The sequence below is a fragment of the Crocuta crocuta genome, unplaced genomic scaffold (genome assembly GCF_008692635.1).
Source record: "Crocuta crocuta isolate KB4526 unplaced genomic scaffold, BGI_CrCroc_1.0 scaffold425, whole genome shotgun sequence".
Classification (NCBI taxonomy): Eukaryota; Metazoa; Chordata; class Mammalia; order Carnivora; family Hyaenidae; genus Crocuta; species Crocuta crocuta.
The window spans coordinates 980995-1004166 of NW_027531909.1; the positions used below are offsets into that span (position 1 = coordinate 980995).

At 40.1% G+C, this 23172-nt stretch overlaps 1 protein-coding gene across 3 annotated transcripts in view; it reads left to right on the forward strand.

Annotated features, from left to right (window-relative positions):
* The window catches only part of FOCAD (focadhesin), a 377756-nt gene that overhangs the window by 118573 nt on the left and 236011 nt on the right, over positions 1-23172 (forward strand). For all 3 annotated transcript variants that reach the window (XM_077774673.1, XM_077774670.1, XM_077774671.1), the window contains exon 6: positions 18582-18683. In XM_077774673.1, coding sequence (XP_077630799.1) covers positions 18582-18683 — 102 coding nt within the window. The remainder of the gene's footprint in view (positions 1-18581; positions 18684-23172) is intronic.

Below are 23172 nucleotides of genomic sequence, written 5' to 3' on the forward strand. Positions count from 1 at the left end.
TTCTTTTTTTTGGAATAACTGGAGAATAATTGGTATTAATTCTGTTTTAAATGTCTGGTAGAATTCCCCAGGGAAGCCATCAGGTCCAGGGCTCTTATTTGTTGGGAGATTTTTGATAACTGATTCGATTTCTTCACTCGTTATGGGTCTGTTCAGGTTTTCTATTTCTTCCCGTGTGGATTTTGGTAGTGAGTGTGTGTTTAGGAATTGGTCCATTTCTTCTAAGTTGTCCAATTTGTTGGCGTATAACCAGAAAGCCATTTCTTAAGAGAGCGTCTCTTATTAGTGAATAGAGGGCCCCAGAAGATGCCCTGTAACCGGTGTATATAGTCCTAGGAACTCTGTTCAGTTATGTGTCTGGAATGTGTCTATTTCAAAAGAATGAGAATGTGGGACCATAAACCAGGCAGTGGCTGTGGGCAGGGTGGGGGTGGTGGGGGTGATGGCTTACATGGTGATCCAACAGGGAAAATAAATCAGGTGCTAATGAACCACCATTTGCTTGAGCATATAGCACCTGTAGTCTTGAGCATTTGCCATCACAGCAATCAGAAGCCGTGAGAGTCTCCAAAATACCAATTGGTACCTATTACATATACTTCTGCTACTTTGCTTTTGATAATAAGCAAACAGTATCTCCTGTATTACAGTGATCTTTTCTGACATATTGGTGCTATTTATGATCTTTTTGATTTTTGTGAGTACATTATTGAGAGCTTCTGAAGCCAGTTTTTTTTAACAAGGTCAGATTTTCATTTGATGTATTTTCTTCTTAACATGTTTCCCCCCCCCCAGTGGAAAACTGTTTTACTTTTTTATTATGTTTTTTGTTTTTGTTTTTGTTTTTTTTACAAATAGTTTATTATCAAGTTGGTTTCCATATAACACCTAGTGCTCATCCTCTCAAGTGTTTTTTGAGTATCTTCAAGCATACAGAGAATTTGAAAGAATGTAGTACAATGAATTAGTGAATTCATTGTTAGTTTATGAGTTAACTCATAAGTTAGTTTATTTTTATATTGGGAAGCAAAAGGAAAATTAGTTTTTTGAAAATACTCTGGAAAGTTGGCATGTGTATTGTAAACTTTTTCAAATTGATAAATATGTTTTTTTTTTTTTTTTTTTAGCATAGTGGTGTTCTGGGAGATAACAAGGTTTTCATTTCTGGCTTCTCTTTCATCCATTACATTAACCAGAATTGAACCTAAGAAGAAGATGAGCAGATTTTAAGTCATATAAACATCTGTGAGTGTGTGTGTGTGTGTTTAAAGAAGTTCAAACTCTTGGGCTGTGGTTCTAGGATAGAAAATAATTCCATTTTATTGTTTTTCATTGAGAGCTACTTATTTTAAAATAGGAAAGCCATTCACGTTTTAAATTTTAACGTAACAGTTTTATTGAGATATAATCACATACCACAGGATTGACCCATTTAAAGTATACAATTCAGTGGTTTTTCGGATATTCATAGAATTATGCAGCCATTGCCATAATTACTTTTAGGATATTTTCATATCCTCCTACATTCCTCACCCTTACTAGTCACTCCATCTTTCCCTCCTTCCAGTGGGATATGTATTTTTTAATGTTTATTTATTTTGAGAGAGCAAGCAAGAGAGCGCTGAGTGGTGGGGAGGGACAGAGAGAGGGAGAGAGATAATCCCAAGCAAGCTCTGCGCTATCAGCCCACAGCCTGAATTGGGGCTTTATCCCATGAACCGTGAGCTCATGACCTGAGCTGAAATCAAGAATTAGATACTCAACTGACTGAGCCACCCAGGCACCCTTCCAATATTGTATCTTTTTTGTTTGTTTTAAATGCTTTATTTTATTTTTGAGAGAGAGAGAGAGAGAGAGAGAGAGAGAGAGAGAGAGAGAATCCGAAGCAGGCCCCAGACTCTCAGCTCTCAGCCCAGAGCCCGATGCGGGGCTTGAACCCACGGACTGTGAGATCATGATCTGAGCCAAACTCAGACACTTAACTGACTGAGCTACTCAGGTACCCCTCCAGTCTCGTATTTTTAATTCAGTGTTTTTCAGCACCAGCTGCTTATTAAAATCACCTGGGTATGTTTAAAAACAAGCCAACACGGGACTAATCAAACACCCCAGGTCAGCTGAATCAGAATCTCTGCTGTAAGGCATTTGTAGTTTTTAAAAGCTCCCACGTGATTCTGACTCACCGTGAGTACAAGATGGTATGTCAGCTTGCTCTACTGTGCATTTTCTTTTTAAAAAAATTTAACATTTTATTTAAATCTAGGCTTAACATATAGTGTAATACTGATTTTAGGAGTAGAATTTAGTGACTGATCACTTACATATAATACCCAGTGCTCATGCCCTCCATTACTGTGTATTCTAACCTCCTGGGACCTTGTTGACTGAAGGGTTCTTTTTCTCTTTTTGTAATATTTAAAAATATTTATTTATTTTTGAGAGAGAGAATGAGAGAGAGAATGCGATCAGGGGAGGGCCAGAGAGAGAGAGGGGGACACAGAATCCGGAGCAGGCTCCAGCACAGAGCCTGACACGCGGCTCAAACTCACAGACTGAGAGATCATGACCTGAGCCGAAGTCAGACGCCCAACTGACTGAGCACCCAGAATCTGCCCCCAGATTCTTTTTCTTTAGGTCTAGGGCACGCTCAGGACTTTCGTGTAACAAGCTCCCAGGTGATGCTAACGTTGCTCTCTGCCGCTATACTGTAAGCAGCATTGTCAACGGCAGCAGTGTTAGTGGTACCTGGAAGCCTCTTAGGGGGCTGGGGTCTCTAACTGTGTTTCAGACTACCTGTATCAGCACCCTCATTCCAGGGATATTTTCCAGGAAGTCCTTAAAGTTTAAGAAGCTCTGGTTCAGATGATGGTACAAGGAAAGAGTTATTCTCCTTTTCGTACTGGTTGTCCTTGCTGTGTGTGATTGCTAGACCTTCCATCATCTGGAATGTTTCACCTTTTATCCCGCTTCATCATTTATTTTCCCCTCTAGTTGGTTTCTTCTAACTTACCATCTTGTTTTCAAACGACAGTCAGTGGAAGGTGTAGATAGGGAGCCTCGTCTGAGGAGCTGAGATCATGCTGGATACGTAAGTTGTGTCTTTAGAGGGGCAGCACATTAAGAGGTCCAGAATCAATCACCTGAGTTGGCATAATCCAGTAATGTTTATGGAGAGCCCTTATGTGAATGGCTGTTTGGCACTATAAACCAGTAGAGTGTAATCGAGTGTATAAGAGCCTTAAGTTCCTCCACGGGGGATTGTGGATGGCAGACACGGAGGAGAGGTGAGCCTGAAGAGCAGATTCCCCTCGAGAGAGCTATGATTACCTGAGTCAAGCATAAAATTGTCACGCTGTTTTAGAGCCTTCCTTGCCACATGGTGGTTAGCAATATCATTCAGCTTTGGAGAGGCGACTGATGAGCTGTGTACAAAAGCATCAAAGGGATATCCAGAGCCCAGCACTCCACTGAGATAGGTGTTCCCTGCCTATGCTGGAAGATTAATTTAAAATGGAAGTTGTATGACAGAGTACTGTGAGCTTTCCAGGAATGAAACAAATCTGTGTTTGGATGGTATTAAGGACTCTGCTAGCATACAGTTTTGGAGTTTAAGCATTTCTCACTTCTTCTTGTCCTCATTAGTGGTGGATTAATTTGAATTCCAGTAAAACAGAGTGGGTGGTTATTTTACATGGGTCGGTGCTGAATTGTGTGAGTTGGGCCAGTATGGAAGTGAAGAGAGGGGGTATGAGCACCTAGAACATGAGCCGTGGCCTCCCCTGGTTCCTGTGAATTTCTCAAAGGAGCTCTACTTTAGAGAGGGTATTCTCATTGTTGAACCTGGAGCTCGGTGGTTCTCCAACGTTCTGTGCCTAAGAAGCACCTGGAGAGATTATTAACAGTACAGCTTTTCAAGCCCTTGCTGGAGACTCCTATTCAGTAGGTTTTGCGGGAGACTTGAGAATTGGCATGTTTACCCAGCTGCCCAGTGATCTGGTCACTTGTGGATCAAAATTGAGAAATACTGCTTGAGCCCCTGGGAGCTGAAAGGTAACCACATGTGAGCTGCAAGGATCCCCTTCGGGGTCCACCAGGGGGCATATCGAGTGGCTTAGTCCTGTCCCCTTGCCTCTGTTCTCTGTTTGGGAGGCACAAAGTCTGTTTCCTCCTAAGCACCAAGGCACCAAGTCCATCTTACCACGTCCACCATGGACAATAGAGAGGTCAAGAGCAGAACCAGACAGCATTTCTATAGGAAAAGGAGTCCAGTGAGAGCAAGCCAACTACACACGTGAGAGAGAATGTAAGAGATTGAAACCCCATCGTTCTACTCAAAGACATAATTCTGTGGCCCTAGCAACTTAGTGTTCTTCTTGGTCAGATGATGCTTGTTTGGAACAGGAGAGAGCCCTCAGCACCCTCTTAAAAAGCAACACGAATTTGCAGTGTTTATAGTGTGTAAGGAGCTATCCTTAGAGTTGTTGATCTGTATGCTTGGAACATGGCTAGAAACCCACATTTTAAGGAGATTTGGATAGATGGGCGGTCTACTGACCATGCTTTCAGATACACTAGAGTGTGTGTGGCTAATAAAGTTCATATTGCTGAGCTGGACCCTTTTTTGGTTTTGTGCCTTAAACAAGACTAAATGGGGATGTTTAAATGTGGTTTGAGGGAATGATTTTTAGGATGGGGGTGGCTGGCAGGACAACACAGCACATTTATACTTAGTATAGGCTGTGTGTGAAACTTGGGTCTGTGAGCCTCGACCATAGCTGCACAGTAGAGCCTCCGAGGAGCTTTTTTTTTTTTTAACACAAATAGTTTATTGTCAAGTTGGTTTCCATATAACACCCAGTGCTCATCCCCACAAGTGCCCTCCTCCATGCCCATCTCCCCCCTCCCTACCCCNNCCCCCCACCCATCAGTCCTCAGTTTGTTCTCAGCATTCAAGAGTCTTTCATGGTTTGCCTCTCTCCCTCTCCCCCACTATTTCCCCGAGGGGCTTTTTAAAGTTACAGGTGCCTGGGCTTTCACTAGAATGACTGGAGAGTTAGCCTTAGGCACTGGTGTGTTTTCAGAGCTTCCAGGATGGTTTGCACTGTGCTGGTAGAGCGGGAAACTGATGGCCGGTTGTTGACATTCATTGTTGCTAGACCTGCAGATAGTTCAATATTAATAACATTTTCTGTGAAGTCTCCTGACTGGTAAATGTTGGAAAGCAATTCAAAGTTTTAAAAACACAGGGTAGGCAGACAAAGCACATCTGTTCATGGGATACAATCCAAGTGCAAACAAGTTTGTGACCTCTGTTTTAGGCATTTAACGGTTTTCAGAAACTTTAGAAGTCCTTCTTTTCCGAGGAATTATTGTTTATTTTTTTTAAGTTTATTTATTTATTTTGACAAAGAGAGCGAGTAGGGAAGAGGCAGAGAGAAAGAAAGAATCCCAGGTAGGGATTCACAGAGCCCAACTCGGGGACTTGAACCCCCAAACTGAGATCATGACCTGAGCCGAAATCAAGAGTTGGATGCTTAACTGACTGAGCCATCCAGGTGCCCTGTGAACAATTTTTAATTACTTTTTTTTTTTAATTGCTACTAATGTGTCCTTTAGTTTAGGCTTATATTTCTTTTTCCCCTTTGGTTTGGTCTGGATTTTCTTTTGGTTAGTTTGAACTCCACATTTCTGTAACAGACTTAGATTTAAGTTATTTAAACATTCTCTAACATTGACCATAGAGGAAGTGTGACAGAGAACGGAGACGTAGCGGGTGTTTCCGTCAGAAGGAAGAACAGCGAAACTACGTTTTTATGATTCATAAATTATTGAGGCCCGTTTTCTTGGTTGCTTTATAATAAGCCATTTTCCCCCCTTGAAATTTTATCATGTGCTTCTGCTTTTAGTTTTTCCTCTGCATATTCATATTATGGGACTCTTTTCAAGATCTCTCTTCCTTTAGCCGAAGTGAGGAAATAGCTGTGAATTCATGAGCAGTGACTGCTTGTTCCAGAATTCCCGCACCATTCTGATGTGCCAGACAGTGGCTGACATGCACAAATAGCAAATGTTAAGAATCTTATTTGTGGAGAGGTTTGGTCTGATCAACATCAAGCTGTACTTCCTGAAATAAGGGAATATTAAATGCTTTTGGCAGATGGTGCACTCTGAAATGGGTGATTAGGCCAACAGTAATGGATAGTTATACCCCGAGTGGATTGGATATGCACTCTAGATGTGTATTTGTTCATTCGTTTGGACAGTGTTATGTAGTTTATTTAGATGGAGAGTTAATTTTAAGAAAGTAAAGATGTGTATCCTAAAGGCTGAATTACTTTTTAATTCATAGTGATCTTTTTCACTTACGGCAAACACATTTGTCTTCTAAGGCTATCAACTAGAAAAGCAAGAGAGAGTCCCAAAGGAACTACCCACACCAAGTGCGCTCGCTAAACCACTTGGTAGTTGTGGACTTCAAAATGCAGCTCTAGTTTTGATTTTGAACACTAGCTTTTTCTTAGCACTGAACTCCTTCTACGCTTTCTCTTCTATCCATTTTGAAGAAAGAGCTCGAGTCCATCAGGGGAGGAGCCCAGGAAGGAGTTCCAGATCTAGGCAGAAGCACCGCCTTCATGCTGTTGTGGAAAAGGGCTGGTGCGCTGGAGCAGCTAACAGGAGGCTGGAGCTCCATGTTGGAGAGGCGGGGAGGCCAAGGTCAAGGCCCACAACAGAGGGTGGGGCCAAGAACACAGGACCATGGCATAGACTTTGGGTTTTAGTTTAAGAGTAATGGGCATGGAGGAGAGCACTTGTGGGGATCAGCACTGGGTGTTATATGGAAACCAACTTGACAATAAACTATTTAAACAAAAAGAGTAGTGGGGAGTTATCAAGAAGGTCTTTCTTTTTAACTTCTAATTTTGAAATAATTTTAAAGTTCCAGAAGGGTTGCACAAATGGTACAAAGACTCCTTCACACCATTTACCGATTCATGAGTTTTTTATACTTTGCCACATTTGTTTTATCCCTCTATGTAATTTTTTTTTTTAATTTTGAGAGCAAGACCGAGAAAGAATGAGTGGGGGTGGGGATAGGCAGAGAGAGAGAAGAGGACAGAGGATCTGAGGCAGGCTCTGCACTGACATCAGAGAGCCCAGCGTGGGGTTTGAACCTCCTGAACCACGAGAACATGACCTGAGCCAAAGTTGGTTGCTTAACCAACTGAGCCACCCAAGTGCGCCTGTCTCTATAATTTTTAAAAACATTTGCGAATAGATGATATATATTCAATACTGTGTGTTTTCGAAGAACAAGGACATTCTTTTATATAACCAGAGAACAGTTATCGAATTGAAAAATATAACATTGATAAATTTATAGTCTGCATTCCAATTTTGTCATCTGTCTTAACGTCGTTTTATACCTTTTTCCTTTTTATTTTTAGTGTGTAGGATCTAGTTTAGGATCACATGTTACCCTTAGTTGTCCTATCTTTTTAGTCTTTTAAAGTCTGGAACTGTTTCTCTTCATCTCTTTGTCTTTTCACGACATAGACATTTTGGAATGCCACAGAAATGACGCTGTGTCCTTATCAGGGTATCACAACTGGAGGAACTGATGTCCAGCTTATCCATCACTGGATAATTTTTTTTTTTAGGTAAAATTTACTACCACTGTGGGCTCGAACTCACAACCCTGAAGAGTCACATGCTCTATTGACTAAGCCAGCCAGGCACCCCTCAGTGCGGATTTTAATGTTGGTTACCCAGTCAAGGTCATATCTGGTTTCTGTTAATCATTTTCCTCTTGTAACTAAGAAGCAATCTCAGGGGAAGACTCTTGGAACCAAGCAGATATTCTGCTCCTCATTAAGTCCACAACTTCCCAACTAATTTTCATTGTAATGATTTCAAAATGGTGATTTCCCTAGTCTACCACTCCTTTCAGTTTTACTAGTGGCAATGGAGAGGTGGAAGTGGTAGGCATCCCTGGAAATGCACATAATCTCTAGATTCTGAAGCCCTGCAACTAAAGATTCTGATGTATAAAGCTTGGGCGTCAGCCAGTGTGGGTACCTAGAATCCACATATTTTTTTTAAAATATAATTTATTGTTAAGCTGCTTTCCGTATAACTCCCAGTGCTCATCCCAACAAGTGCCCTCCTCCATGTCCATCACCCATTTTCCCCTCTCCTCCACCCCACATCAACCCTCAGTGTGTTCTCAGTATATAAGAGTCTCTTGTGGTTTGCCTCTCCCCCTCTCTGTAACTATTTTTCCCCCCTTCCTCTCCCGTATGGTCTTCTGTTAAGTTTCTCCTGATCCATATATGAGTGAAAACATGTGGTATGTGTCTTTCTCTGCCTGACTTATTTTATTCAGTATAATACCCTCAAGTTCCATCCACGTTGCTACCAATGGCCAGATTTCATTCTTTCTCATTGCCATGTAGTATTCCATTGTATAGATAAGCCACATCTTCTTGATCCATTCGTCAGTTGATGGACATTTAGGCTCTTTCCATGATTTGGCTGTTGTTGAGAGTGCTGCTATGAACACTGGGGTACATGTGCCCCAATGCATCAGTGCTCCTGTATCCCTTGGATAAATTAGAATCTACATATTTTTAAAAAGTCACAAGGGATTCTAATGTGGAAATAGGTTTGTGAATCATTGGACAAATGGCTAAAATAACCAAACAACATCATGGTATTTCATAGTGACATTAGAAAAAGCTACAGCTTTCTTTCCTGCCATATCTTCATCTTTAAAATGGGCATAATCAACCAGGTGTATTGAGGTAGTGAGATTCTGATTTGAAATTGCTTTCTTTGTAAGGGAAATTCAAATTACTATGATTATATTGGCACTATATTTTACATGGTACATATGAACTTTTCTAAAACCAAGAAGAGGGGGGCGCCTGGGTGGCTTAGTCGGTTAAGCGTCCGACTTTCGCTTAGGTCATGATCTCGCGGTTTGTGGGTTTGAGCCCCGTGTCGGGCTCTGTGCTGACTGCCAGCTCAGAGCCTGGAGCCTGTTTCAGTCTGTGACTCCCTCTCTCTCTGACCCTCCCCTGCTCATGCTGTCTCTCTCTCTCTCTCCTAGAAATAAATAAAAAATAAAAAAATAAAACCAAGAGGAGGTTAGGGGAGCCAGGGTGGCTCAGTCAGCTGAGCGTCCAATTGTTTTTGGCTCAGGTCATGATCCCAGAGTCATGGGATTGAGCCCCATGTCAGACTCCATGTTGAGTGTGTAACCTACTTAAGATGGTCTCCCTCTCCCCCTCTGTCCCTCTCCTTTTTTTTTTTTTTTTTAATTTTTTTTTTTTTTTTTTGGGGNGCCCCTCTGTCCCTCTCCTTTGCTAGCGCTCTCTCTTTCTCTCTATGAAATGAAATGAAAAAAGAGGGACACTTGGGTGGCTCAACTGGTTAAGTGTCAAACTCTGATTTTGGCTCAGTTCATGATCTCCCGGTTTGTGAGATTGATTCCCTTGAGCCCTGTATTGGGCTCTGTGCTGACAATGCGGAATCTGCTTGGGATTCTCTCTCTCCCTCTCTTTGTCCCCACCCTGTGTGCATGCATGCATGTGCATTCCCTCATTCTCTCAAACATTTTTTTTTTAAGTAGTTATTGTTATACATAAAGGTGAATCACTAAACTCGATTCCTGAAACTAATGTTACACTGTATGTTAGCCAATTAGAATTAAAACTTGAAACATTAAAAGAAAAAAAATTTAAAAAGAAAGTAGCTTTTGTTTTTCATTTCTTTGCAAATTTCCTTGTTACATTTACTTTTTATTAATGAGGTTGCTTGGAATCCTGTAATACTTTAAAAACTTGACCACCTATCTTTAGTTTTTGGGTTGTTTTTTTTTTTGTCATAGTGAGCGTATTGCTTTTAGGGGAGCTGATTATTTTAGTAATTGAATATATTATCTAAAGGGATCCCCTGAGATGTAGATGTTTGGTTTTATTTAGCATAAAATAAGCATGACACCATTATTAAATCATCTGTACTACACAGTCAAGCTGCTATAAGGATTGCAGCCATTAGAACACAATAATATATTTTAATTTTGCTGAAGTTACAGAAACTTATGTACTTGGGAGCTACCGTTTTAGAGCACATCGTGTATAACCTTTCTTTGGGGGAGGGAGTAAGTAGTGTTTTACTTTGTAATATTTTTTTTTTTCTGAAAGCAGGAATTTAACAAGCCTGAACTGCAGCAATTACTCTAGCAATACTGTAATTCACTGGTATTTACCAATTTTTGCCAGTGAGGGGTTGATCAGGACCTTCTCTGAGAACCTCATAAAAGTTTTGGTCCCTCCTGAGAAAACGTACACACGCATAAGTCCTTAAAATTTTGTGTATCATTTCAGAGGGATTGTGAATTCCTGCTTTAATGGATAAGTGGACTTTTTTTCATAGAAAAATCCCAAAAAAGAATATGAGTAAGAAGAGATTATCAGCGTCCGATCTGACTCTGAGAAAGCCCAGCAGAGTTAACGATAAGAACTCAGCGAGGGCAGTAACTGGGGAAGCACAGCCAATCTGTTCCAAGGGCCATCTGGCTCTTTGCGGTGTGATTCTTTCTGTTGAAATGCGTGTTTTGCTTGCTTTCATTTCCTCTTTTCTCTCCTTTTTCCCCACCCAGGGAAGCCTTTGTTCACAGTTTATGGTTCTAATCACCTGGGGTTTACACTTGGAATTTACAATCAGACCTAAGGAATAAGCCACACATATTATATAGTCTCCCAGTTAGCAATTGCTGCTAGAACATGTTTTTAAATTCTTCTAAAAGTGGATGCTTAATATAAACATCGCTATGGTGATTGGAAGATAAATGTCTTTGAGGGCATAAAATGTAATATTTACCTTGTTAGCCTATTTATCTTGTATCTTGTTTTTAAATTTAATGCAATTTAGTTTTATTTGTATGTATTTTTTGCAATCGTGGCATATAACTTAATAATAGAAGTTTTGGAATTCTGAGTATTGGTTGCGCCACAGCCATTACCTTGTACTTAAAAGTAGTTCTCAACTTCTGATGTTGGCAGACACCTTTGCATTAATATCCTGGTTCATAATAGGGATCCTGGGGGCACCTGGGTGGCTTAGTCAGTTAAGTGTCTGTCTTTAGCTCAGGTCGTGATCTCATAGCTTGTGAGTTCGAGCCCCACATCGGGCTCTGTGCCCGGAGCCTGCTTCAGTTCTGTGTTTCCTCTCTCTCTGCTCCTCCCCTGCTTACTCTGTCTGTCTCTCTCTCTCTCTCTCTCTCAGAAATAAAAAACATTAAAAAAATAAAATAAGGATCCTGCAAAAGGTTCAGCATGAGAGCAGAATCATTGTAGTATGAAATATATTTTCAAAGAAGTCTTATACTCTCCTTATTTGCATTATGGACCCAAAGAAAACAGTCAAATTAGTCAACCTTAGTGACTGTGTCAAAATTAAAATACTTTTTGATCCAAAAATCTTCTTCTGGAAGCTACGTGGAAAGGAAAAATACATTTGCCTTAAAATGCAACACTATAGGATAATGCACAACTATTTAATTTTTATTGTTTATAGTAGTATTCATTGTGGAATCTTAAATTTTTGTTACACATTTTTTTTTATTTTAAAATCTGCAGAATGTTTTTTTTTTTAATCCCTTTTTGGCTTCTAACCAGCACTTTCAAATCAAAATTCAGAGCAGGTAGAGAAATGCTTTTAAAATGCATACTTGATGTAGTAAGTGCTGTGCTATGCTTCTGAAAGCGCCAGGGTCACAGCTGCATACATGAAAATGCATGGTGACTGCAGGCATTGTTTCCTCACACAGAAAAGGCAATCTGTGTCTATCGCTGAATTTATGATGTAAATCAAATCATAGCTTTCGTGTAGTCAGAGACGGAGCAGAAAGGTTGAGGTGACCTAAAGGTTACAAATAACTTTTGCTTTTTGATTTGCCTACCATTAAGACTAATTTTTTTACTCCCTCTTCTCTATTAAGATTGATGTATTTACACTTGGGAAGGTGAATCTAGTTACGTACCTTATTCTGTCATTGCCACCCTGCTTGTCTAGTGAGTGGAACCATGAATTCATCATTCCTTCCTTCCGCCCCCCTGCCCCCAATCATTCTGTTAAGACGGGCATACTGTTCTGTGTTGTTGACAATATTATTTAAGAGTGGGGAGCGCCGAAGTATTACTGCATGCATCCTCTGTGCTTTTTTCTCTGAACAATGTGGACTTGGAAACCGTGTACTAGAGGCACTACGATAAGTTGGTTTCTCAGGATCCGGTGACAAGACTTGAAAAAGGTGCTTTGGGGAAAGTGTGTGTGTGAGTTACCTTTATTGTAGCCGTGCCTTGGCATGGAAAGGGAAACCTAACAGGAGTAAGACCAATCTAGCTTTCGAGCAGCTTTTGCTCTGGTTTAGGATAGAAACCTGCCCACAGGACAATCATAATGGTATCCCATTTATGGAGTACTCTATGGGCTAAGTACTGTGTTAAATGCTTTACTTAAAATGGCAGTTAAAGCATCTATAAATCCTGAAATGGAAAAGTGGCAAAGACTGGACAACAAATTGGTTCATGTATGACAGAAACAAGAGCCACACAGTGAGGGCAAGAGGAGAGGCACTGGATGCCAGTGAAGGGTGACCAGGTCGCCTGGTTTGTATTGATTTTCATCTTCAGAAACGGTGTTATTCTCTTCCAAGAGGAAGGCAGAATCTATTGGAGGTCTCAGGAGTTAGGAAATTCGGACTTAAAAATCTGTGCTCTTTCTGGACACAAGCACTTCTCTCTGAAATAGAAAATCTGGTAGGATTTATCTCTTTGAGATTAAAAATGGGAGACCTCTTTTTTGAGGCTTAGATTTTATCAGACATTGGCCTTAGAGTCCTGTAAGCTTGGCATAGAATTATTAATAGTTGAGAGCCATCTCTTCTGCTTTCTGCCTTTACAGGATTTGGTTCTACCTCCAGTCTGGAGCAGTATGAAGGTCAGGGCTTTAATGGGTGGCTCCTACCCAAAGGTTCTCTACCTTTAGCACCGGAAGGTACTTAGTCTGATGTCCTCATTTTCCAGATGAAGAAACTTAGCCTCATAGAGGTTAATTCTCATGCCTGAAATCACACGGTTTGCTGCAGAGCCCGAATGTAAATTTGGAGCTCTTGACCCTTTTAGTTCATTGCTTTCTCTTTCCTCTTTTCCATCCCCTCTCCACTTGTAGTCTTTTCCTAGATAGGATTCTGATGATGCTATGGATGTACTGCCTCTATAAATACAGCCGTGTCCCACGTTTGTGTGTGTTCTTCAAAACTTGTATTGCGTATTGTCTGCTGCTGTTAATTTCACAAGTGATCAGGTTGATTGTATGGCGAGCCCATCTATCATTTTGAATTACATTGTTATAGTCAGCTTATGCTTTATAACTTGAGGAGCAGGTTTGGGGATAATTGAAATTTTAAAGCATCACCCAGGTTTTGCTTGGTGTTCTCTTGTACCACATTCTCTTTCTGATCAGCAGTTCTTCTAATGAAGAGCAGAGGTGACTTGTTTATGTTTGGATCCTTCCATTTACCTTGACCTTTGTCAGTTGAATGTACTTGAAGTGGCATGACTAGCGAGCAGTGAATGAGAGAAAGAAAGAAAAAAGAAATCTTGAATAATCCATGAATTTCATAATCCTGGAATGCATCAAGAGTGAAGAGTGAAGTATATTTAGCCTTATGACCTTTTAAATGCTCTAATTATAATATTTTAAATAGGGAAGTAACTATTTTCTATCCTACTCAGATTAGTGTGTATATTATTTAATACCGTTTATGTTGGAACATAATTCTATATTTTGGAAAGGAATAATTTTCTATTAGCTTTGCAGTAAACATTGTTGAATTTCTACTGTATTTGTGTTACCCTTGTGCTCCTAATGTTAATGTTTGATCAGTATATTTTTAATCAAAATTTGATTAAAATTTTGAGTGTGATCAGTTTTGGTTCAGCTTAAGGAAGGTGAAGGTAAGATCATAGTTTTTTTCATTAGCTCCGGGATGGTACCATGGTTTAATCAGTTTTGTGTCTCTGATAGTGCTTGTCATTTAACATGGTGCGGTGATTATTTTTTTTAAATTTTTAACGTTTATTAATATTTGAGAGACAGCGTGAGCGGAGGAGGGGGAGAGAGAGAGGCAGAGAGGCAGAGAGACAGAATCCGAAGCAGGCTCCAGGCTCTGAGCTGCCAACCCAGAGCCCACCGTGGGGCTCGAACTCCTGGATGGTGAGATCATGACCTGAGCCAAAGTTGGATGCTTAACCAACTGAGCCACGTAGATGCCCCCATAGTGCAGTGATTCTTAGCCAGGAACAGTTGTGTACCCTGGGGCACATTTGGTAATGTCTGGAAACATTTTTGATTGTCACAACTGTATTGAATGCTATTAGCATCCAGTGGGCAGAGCCTAGGAACTGCTAAATATCCTTCAGTGCATTGGACAACCCCCCAGAGAATCCTCTGACCTCAAACAGCGGTAGTGAGAAAACTTCATGCGTGGTAGTTGCACCATAAAGCATATTGTATTACAAAATGCATTCATTCTATTAAGCATTAAGCTTTATATATTTGTATTCACTTACCAATTTGATGATGCACAAGGGAGAATTTAGCTCTTGGCTTCATTATGCTCAAAGTATTAAAACAAAATTTTGGCAATTATAATTGATTTTAGGTTCATTGTATTCAATGGAAATAGTATAATATTATAATCAAATGTTAATCACTAGTAAGGTTCAATGTTCTTACTTTGGGCTTCCCTTCTTCCTCAGGAGAGCTTCTTGGAATCAATATTGTGTATTATTCTCTGCAATATTTGCACTTGGATCTGACATAATCAATTCTGTGGAAAATTTAATTATCCAGATGTCTAAATCAGTAATTAATCTGGATAATGCTTATTCTACTATATTCTACTTCATCTCCTCTTTAGTGTAAAAATCTGAAATACAAAATAGAATTGCTGAATCCAATGGCTAGCAAGACAAGCCTATCACAAAGCTAGAGTAGTTCCCACAATCCCAGTGAAGTAGAAGTTAAAATTTAGTGGTTGGTCATATGTGCATCATTTCTGATCCTACTTTAAAATTACTACCTCTTGGGGCACGTGGGTGGTTCAGTCGGTTAAGCAGCTGACTTCAGCTCAGGTCATGATCTCATGGTTCCTGAGTTTGAGCCCCACATCAGGGGCTCTGTGCTGACAGCTGAAAGCCTTGGATTCTTTGTCTCCACACTGTTCCCCTACCCCCAACCCTCTGCCTCTCCCCTGCTCACACTCTGTCTCTCTTTCTCTGTCTGTCTCTCAAAAATAAATACATATTAAAAAAAATAAAATTGCTACCTCTTATTTCTTTTTTTTTTTTTTTTAAGATTTTTTTATTTTTATTTTTATTTATTTCTAGGGGAGACAGAGAGAGAGACAGGATGAGCAGAGGAGGGTCAGAGAGAGAGGGAGTCAGAGACTGAAACAGGCTCCAGGCTCTGAGCTGGCAGTCAGCACAGAGCCCAACGCGGGGCTCAAACCCACGAACCGCGAGATCATGACCTAAGCGAAAGTCGGACGCTTAACCGACTAAGCCACCCAGGCGCCCCGCTACCTCTTATTTCAATTGACCTGGTTTAATTTGTACAAAACTTAAACAGTAGATAGGAAATAAAGGAGATAGATGCTTAAGTTTTTCATGGGATGAGGAGTGAGAAGGAGGAAGGGATGACTTATAAGCACTTAAGTGCTCTGTGATCACACACATATGTGGTAATACACAGTGATGTGATAACTTGTTGGATAGTCTTCTTAAATGGTCATCAGTGCCACCATTAGATGAGGGATTAATGGATGGTCATATGTGATACTCCTCACTTCAATATGGTGCTTGGTGGGAGAAAAAGGCATACCTAAAATTAGCAGGTACTGTTCTTTCCTTTTTATTCATGTTTACGAACATGACCTGCTGAACTCTCACTCTTAGAAATTTGGCCGATCTGACATTCCTCGGAGACTTTCAGGACTGGTAACATTTGTTCATTAATATCTGTGGCAGCTAGAGTAGAAGCAATTCTAGGTAGGTTTAAGTGCCAGAGAGTTTGGAATTTGGAAATAGGATTTTGATACGATTTCTGCGTGTTGGCAGAAAACGTTGGAGCGATCCCTCAGCAATGGCAGTAATCTGATCAGTCAGAAATAGCCTGTGCTTTAACAAACAGGAGGCTGCCAGCGTGTGAAGCTAGTGCATGATAGATTAGGTGAGGTTGACTAGAACATAGATGGGGTTATACTATTGCAGAAACCGTGTAGTCGTGTCAAGCAGGAGAGTCTCCATGCGACCGATCTGCCATACTTCGCTCTTGAAGAGTGAGAAAAATTAGAACACTTCCCAATTCTTAACCTCCCTCTTCAGTTACTGGTTCGGAACTACTGCTTCCACGTAGTAGTTCTCAACCCTGGCAACACGTTAGAATTGCTGAAAGAGTTTTTAAAAATTACTAATGCATGTGCTCCACTCCTTGCAACCCCAATATAATTGAGGCTTAGGTTTTGGAGTTTTTATTTTTATTTTCTATTATTTTTTATAATATATGTTTTTTAAATTTTGAGATAGAGCACAAGTGAGGGACAGACAGAGAGAGAGAGAATCGCATGCAGGCCCCATACTGTCAGCACAAAGCCTGATACAGGGCTCAGGCTCTTTAACTGTGAGATCATGACCTGAGCCGACGTCAGACACTTAACTGAGCCACCCAGGCGCCCCGAAGATCACTGCTTTATAGTGGAGCATCTCCGCTCCAGTTGTTTGGAGGGCTATTTATGAGGTCAGGGCTGGGGCCTGAGAATTCATGTGCATTTCTAGTAAGTTCCCAAGTGATGTTGATATTGCTGGGAAGGCAGTCACATTTTGAGAATCCCCAAGAAGACAGTCTTAAAAGATATTGGGGTTTAATTGATGGTTTGACTTTTTAAATTGCCAGTTTGATGGTTTTTTAAATATTGCTAGAGACACATTATAGAGTTAAAATTTGAGATTAAAGAATATTATGTATATGATTCCTTTTACATGAAACAAGAAAGGTCGCTTTTTTAAAAATAATAATCATCTTATTAAAAACATTTTTTGGAGGAAAAAGCTAGATCTATAATAATCCAAAGCTTTGTATAGTACTTCACAGTGTAATAAAAAGCTAATGAATTTACTATTTCTAATTGGCTTTTTGAGCATTTAAAATAACTTGTGGGTTTTTTTTCTTTTTTAAATCTCATTACATAAGAATCCTTCAGATTTCAGATCTTCCATTTTATTTTTAAAATTTTTTTAAAGTTTATTTTATTTGAGAGAGAGCAGGGGAGGTGCAGAGAAAGAGGGAAGGAGAATTCCAAGCGGGACTTGAACTCACGGACTGTGAGATCATGATCTGAGCTGAAATCAAGAGTCAGAGTGAAGACCTTATGTTTTACAGTCTTTATGTTTTATAGTCTCTTTAGATATCTTAATGGATGGAGCTCAAATAAAAAAATACTCCTTTTTGATCCATAGAAATTTAAACAATTCTCAGTTTGGAGAGTTGGTTTTGAGATGGGAGAAATGTTTTCTTTTTTCTTTTATTATTATTATTTTTATTTATTTATTTATTTTTTAATTTTTATTTATTTCTAGGAGAGAGAGAGATAGACAGCGTGAACAGGGGTGGGTCAGAGAGAGAGGGAGACACAGACTCTGAAACAGGCTCCAGGCTCTGAGCTGGCAGTCAGCATGGAGCCCGACGCGGGGCCCGAACCCACGAACCGCGAGATCATGACCTAAGTGAAAGTCGGACGCTTAACCGACTAAGCCACCCAGGCGCCCCTTATTATTATTATTTTTAAAATGTTTATTTACTTTTGACAGAGAGTGGGGAGAGGCAGAGAGAGAGAGACACAGAATCAGAAGCAGGCTCCAGGCTCCAAGCTGTCAGCAAAGAGCCGAATGCAGAGCTTGAACCTACAAACCTTGAGATCATGACCTGAGCTGAAGTCGGACACTTAACCGACTGAGCCACCCAGGCACCCCTGATTTCTTTTTTCTTAAATATGCTGGAGGAACAGGGCCATACACTGAGAAGAATGGGAACACATGGAAGCTGAGAGGGAGAGAGTGCTTACAAGGTGGGGCAGCCTTAGTGGAAAGGGAACCTTCCAGGTTTGGAAACGGAGGAGGAGGAGGTTCCCTGTGACTTGCAGGAATGAAGGAAGCAAGGGGATGGATGGAAATGAGGGAGCCACCAGATTCAGGAGCTTGCCCAGAGTTAATATATGGTGTTATTCTCAAATTTGGGTCCCTGAGACTCAGTTGATTGTCTTTTCTGTAAAACAGATAAAGGAGAAAAGGTTATTTCTAATGACCCAGCTCTGCAACCAATGATTGTTTTGTGACAGTTAGGAATCCTGGAAAAAAGTTTCTTGGTGGTATTGGGTTTCTGTTGCTACATTTGGATATTGAGAATTTGTAGTGCTAAAAATGTCAGCTTCCAATGTGCCTTTCTGTGCTTTTCAGAAATCCTCCTCAGCCTTTGATCACTGTGCTTGAACACAGACCTGATTGCTGGCCAGTACTTCTGCAGCAGCTGACGGCATTTTTCCAGCAATGTCCTGAAAGGTAATGTAAAATAAAATGCGGGAGATAGAATGGCATATGCTCATTTTAGAGCTTTTTTTTTTTTAAGCTGCTTTGATTATGCTGTTTTCTGTTGAAGAAATGTCTTAGAACAGAATATACTTTCCCATTTTCTTTTTGAGAGTAAAAAAAAAAAACCTACCAGATTTAATTGATAGTTGAAGTATGGAATATGAGAAAAAATATTATTAAAGAAGTTAATAAGCATTGGTTAGGTGGGAAAGTTGATTAGAAATAGTAAACGACTACACAGTGCATAAAGAAGGTTCTTCCTCCTGGAAGTTGACTTGTGAGTTTTCTCTCCATTAGAAACTGCCAATTTGGGGGCACACGGGTGGCTCAGTCGGTTCAGCATCTGACTTCGGCTCAGGTCAAAATCTCATGGTTCGTGGGTTCGAGTCCCACGTCGGGCTCTGTGCTGACAGCTCAGAGCCTGGAGCCTGCTTCGGATTCTGTGTCTCCTTCTCTTTCTGCCCCTTGCCCTCGTTCATGCTCTGTCTCTCTCACTCAAAAATAAAGAAAACAAAAGAAAAAGAAAGAATGAAACCTGCCATTGGGATCAAGTAATCCAGGCACACAGGAGGTTATTTAGCTTCACCAGGGCATTGTACTGGACCTGAACCCCCTCCCCCCCACCCCGTTTCTTCCATCCTTACTGCAATGACACTGACTCATATTATCATCTCTTGCTGTGGCTTTTGCCACCTGTTCCTAAGTGGCATCTCTGCCTCCCATCTCAGTCCTGCTCACAGTGATTCTCTAAACATTCATCAGGGTGTTCTATTGAGAGAGCACATCTTGTTGTATCACTCCTTTGCATAAGTCAGCACAACTGTGGTTTTCCAAACTGCATTTGTGTAGTACAGGCCAAGCCTGTGGGCTACCGTTAGCTCTTTTGCTAGAACTTCCATGTTGATATCTTATGAAAGCTTTTACCGGAAAACAGCGGTATGGCTCCTGAAATAGTTGGAAAATCATCAGGCTAGAGGGTAAAATCTACCTGTTTGCCCAGTTTTCTCTTGATCTGCTCATTGATGGATTGTGTATTTCAGCAGTACGCTGACTTGCGTTTCGTTCCACACAGAAAGCCATGCTGTGCTCTTGACTATGCTTTTGCTTATCTGTATCTACCTTACTCTTGAATTTTACCCCGTTTCCTGACTCATTTCTCTGTTTATGTAAAAAAAATTTTTAAATATTTATTTTTTTTTTGAGAGAGAGAGAGAGAGAATGTAAGGCAGGCTCCAGGCTCTGAGCTGTCAGCACAGAGTCTGATGCGGGGCTTGTACTCAGGAACCATGAGATCATGACCTGAGCCAAAGTCAGACCCTTAACCAACTGAACCATCCAGGTGACCCTCACTTCTCTTAAATTTCTCTGCTTGGAAGTCCTCCCTTACTACAAGCTGAATGAGGTGTCTCTTTTATGTGCTCTTACAATAACTTCTGCTGTGGTTTCTAACATTATTATACTTCATTGTCTTTTAATTACTCTCTATGAAAACTTGCATTAGTCTTTGTATTAATAATCCTTGTCCCATTTCTAGGTGCTCTATAAGTGTTGAATTTATGTACATGAGGCACACATTTTGGCAGGGCTTAGGAGGTGGGTTGCCAGAGGGCCTCCTGGCATATAATAAATATCACTGCATACTTAATACCATTATGCAGTGATGGGACACCATCGTGCTGTGTCCACCAGTGCCTCAGTTACATTCAGCCCACGGGCTCCATTCACCTTCCCTTGCTCTTGAAGATCTTACAGTGACCTATAGATGCTTTCTTAGAACACCATCTCTGAGTCCATAACTTCAATGTTATGTGAGATTTCTAGGCACAGTGTACTACTCCAAGAAGTTTTGAAAGGCACAGGGAACCTTGAATCATGTGCCAGTGAAAATTATTCATGTGACATTTGGATGAATAGCTCAAAATAAACATCACTGTCCTCTTTTTCCTTACCTAGATTGGTGTTTTCAAAGGTGAGATATTAATATTTCCTAAATAAGCCTTTACTCATCTTTGTCAGAAAGTAACAAACTTAAAAATACTTTAAAATTTACTTTTTCCCCCTTTTAAGAAAATTTAAATTTTATTTAACATACAGTGCAATATTGGTTTTAGGAGTAGAATTCAGTGATTCCTCACTTACATACAACACCCTGTGCTCATCACAAGTGCCCTGTTTAGTACCCATCATCCATCTGGTCTGTCTCCTACTCACCTCCCTCCATCAACCCTCTGTTTGTTCTCTGTCATTAAAAGTCTTTTGTCATTTGTTTCCTTCTTCTTTTCCTCTTCCTATATGTTCATGTTTTGTTTCTTAAATCCTACATGTGAGTAAAATCATGGTGGTATTTGATTGACTTATTTCACTTAGCATAATACATTCATTCTCCATCCACATCATTGCAAATGGCAAGATTTCTTTCTTTTTGACGGCTGAGTAATATTCCATTATATATGTATACACTACATGTTCTTTATCCATTCATCAGTTGATGGACATTTGTACCCTCTCCATAGTTAGGCTATTGTTGATAATGCTGCTGTCAACACTGGAGTGCATGTACTCCTTTGAATCTGTATTTTTGTATCCTTTGGGCAAATACCTAATAATGCAATTGCTGGATTGTAGGGTAGTTTTATTTTTAGTTTCTTGAGGAACCTCCGTACTGTTCTCCAGCTTGGCTGTACCAGTGTGCATTGCCACCAACAGTGCAAGAGGGTTCCCCTTTCTCCGCATCCTCACCAACACCTGTTGCTTCTTGTGTTGTTAATGTTAGCCATTCTGACAGGGGTGATGTGGTATCTCATTGTGGTTTTGATTTGTATTTCCGATGATGAGTGATGTTGAACATTTTTTCATGATAAACACATTTTTAAAATGACATTTCTTGCTGTTATTAAATAGATAAGAATGTTTTATAAAAGATACTCCTGCTGACATGCCAAATTTATTATTAAGCTTGTGTTTAGGGTAATCCTTAAGAATACATTTCTGGGACACCTGGGTGGCTCATTCAGTTAAGTATCAGACTCTTGGTTTCAGCTCAGATCATAATCTCAAGGTTTGGGAGATTGAGCCCTGCGTCCGGCTGTGGGCAGGATTACTGGTATTATCTCTCTCCCTCTCTCTCTTCCCCTCACCTACTTGTGCTTTCTCTCAAAATAAATAAACTTAAGAAAAAAGAAAACATTTCCAATTCTTTAGTCAACATGTAATTAATTATCTTTTGGTTATTTTCATTTGGAAGGAGTATTATGTTGGGATTTGGAAATAGTTATTTTAATGAAATTTGTCCACATATTTATAAGGTAAAAAAGATTATTAATTAACTTTGGTTTATTCACTGATAAACCTCTTTTCATTTAAATTCTCAGATGTTAGATTATTCTATCTAGAGCCTTTAGGAAGTTCTAAATTAAGTTTATTGGCCAAGAATAATTTCAGTGGTCTCCTTTCTACTTCTACACTATGGGATTTTTCTTTGCAAGATGAAATTGATAATTCTGGTTGCATTTTTCAGCAGTCCATTAGCTTCCAGAGATTTAATTTTAGAGTTAGTTAACTTAGTCACTTAGTCCTTAGTAACTTTAGTTGTTTGGAAGGTAATGAAGGAATGTTGGTGATTTATTTACTGAGAATATAAATAGTGATTCACAACTATGGGAAGAAGTATGTTGCGAAGGTAACTTGTATTCTAGCTCTTTCTGTGTTAGGAATTGTTGATTAGCTGTCTGGGCTCATTTTGAATAGTATGTAGATGTCCCAAAATGATGGTTTATCTTCATGCTAGATATTTTTGGGTGTTATTTTCTAATTATCTTGCATTCATTTATAGAAGACCTGTGATATTAAGACTTCACCATCATAGAACTGAGAATTGCATAATTTGTCAACAACGTCATGGTGTTGGATACTTTAAGGTTATCTAGTCTTACCTATAATTTCTCAGATGAAGGAATGATGGAGAGCAACATCAAAGGACTTACCCAAGGTCAGATAGTTGGTTAGAGGTTGAGATGCGCCTAAAGCCTCAGGTTTTTTTACTTTCATTCCAAGTTTTTCGACACTACTTCTCCCTCCGTGAACATAAGTAGAAAAGACTTGTGTGTAGATATATGTACAGTCAGCTACGTTTGGAAGCATTTTCTTTTTCTTTTTTTTTTTTTTAATTTATTTCTAGGAGAGAGAGAGAGAGAGACAGCGTGAGCAGGGGAGGGTCAGAGAGAGAGGGAGTCACAGACTGAAACAGGCTCCAAGCTCTGAGCTGGCAGTCAGCACAGAGCCCGACGCGGGGCTTGAACCCACGAACCGCGAGATCATGACCTAAGCGAAAGTCGGACGCTTAATCGACTAAGCCACTCAGGCGCCCCTGGAAGCATTTTCTTTTTTAAATTTTAGAGGAGAGCGAGTGAGCAGTAGAGAGGGAAGATCCTGGTTTGAAGGTCTGTCCCACAACCCTGAG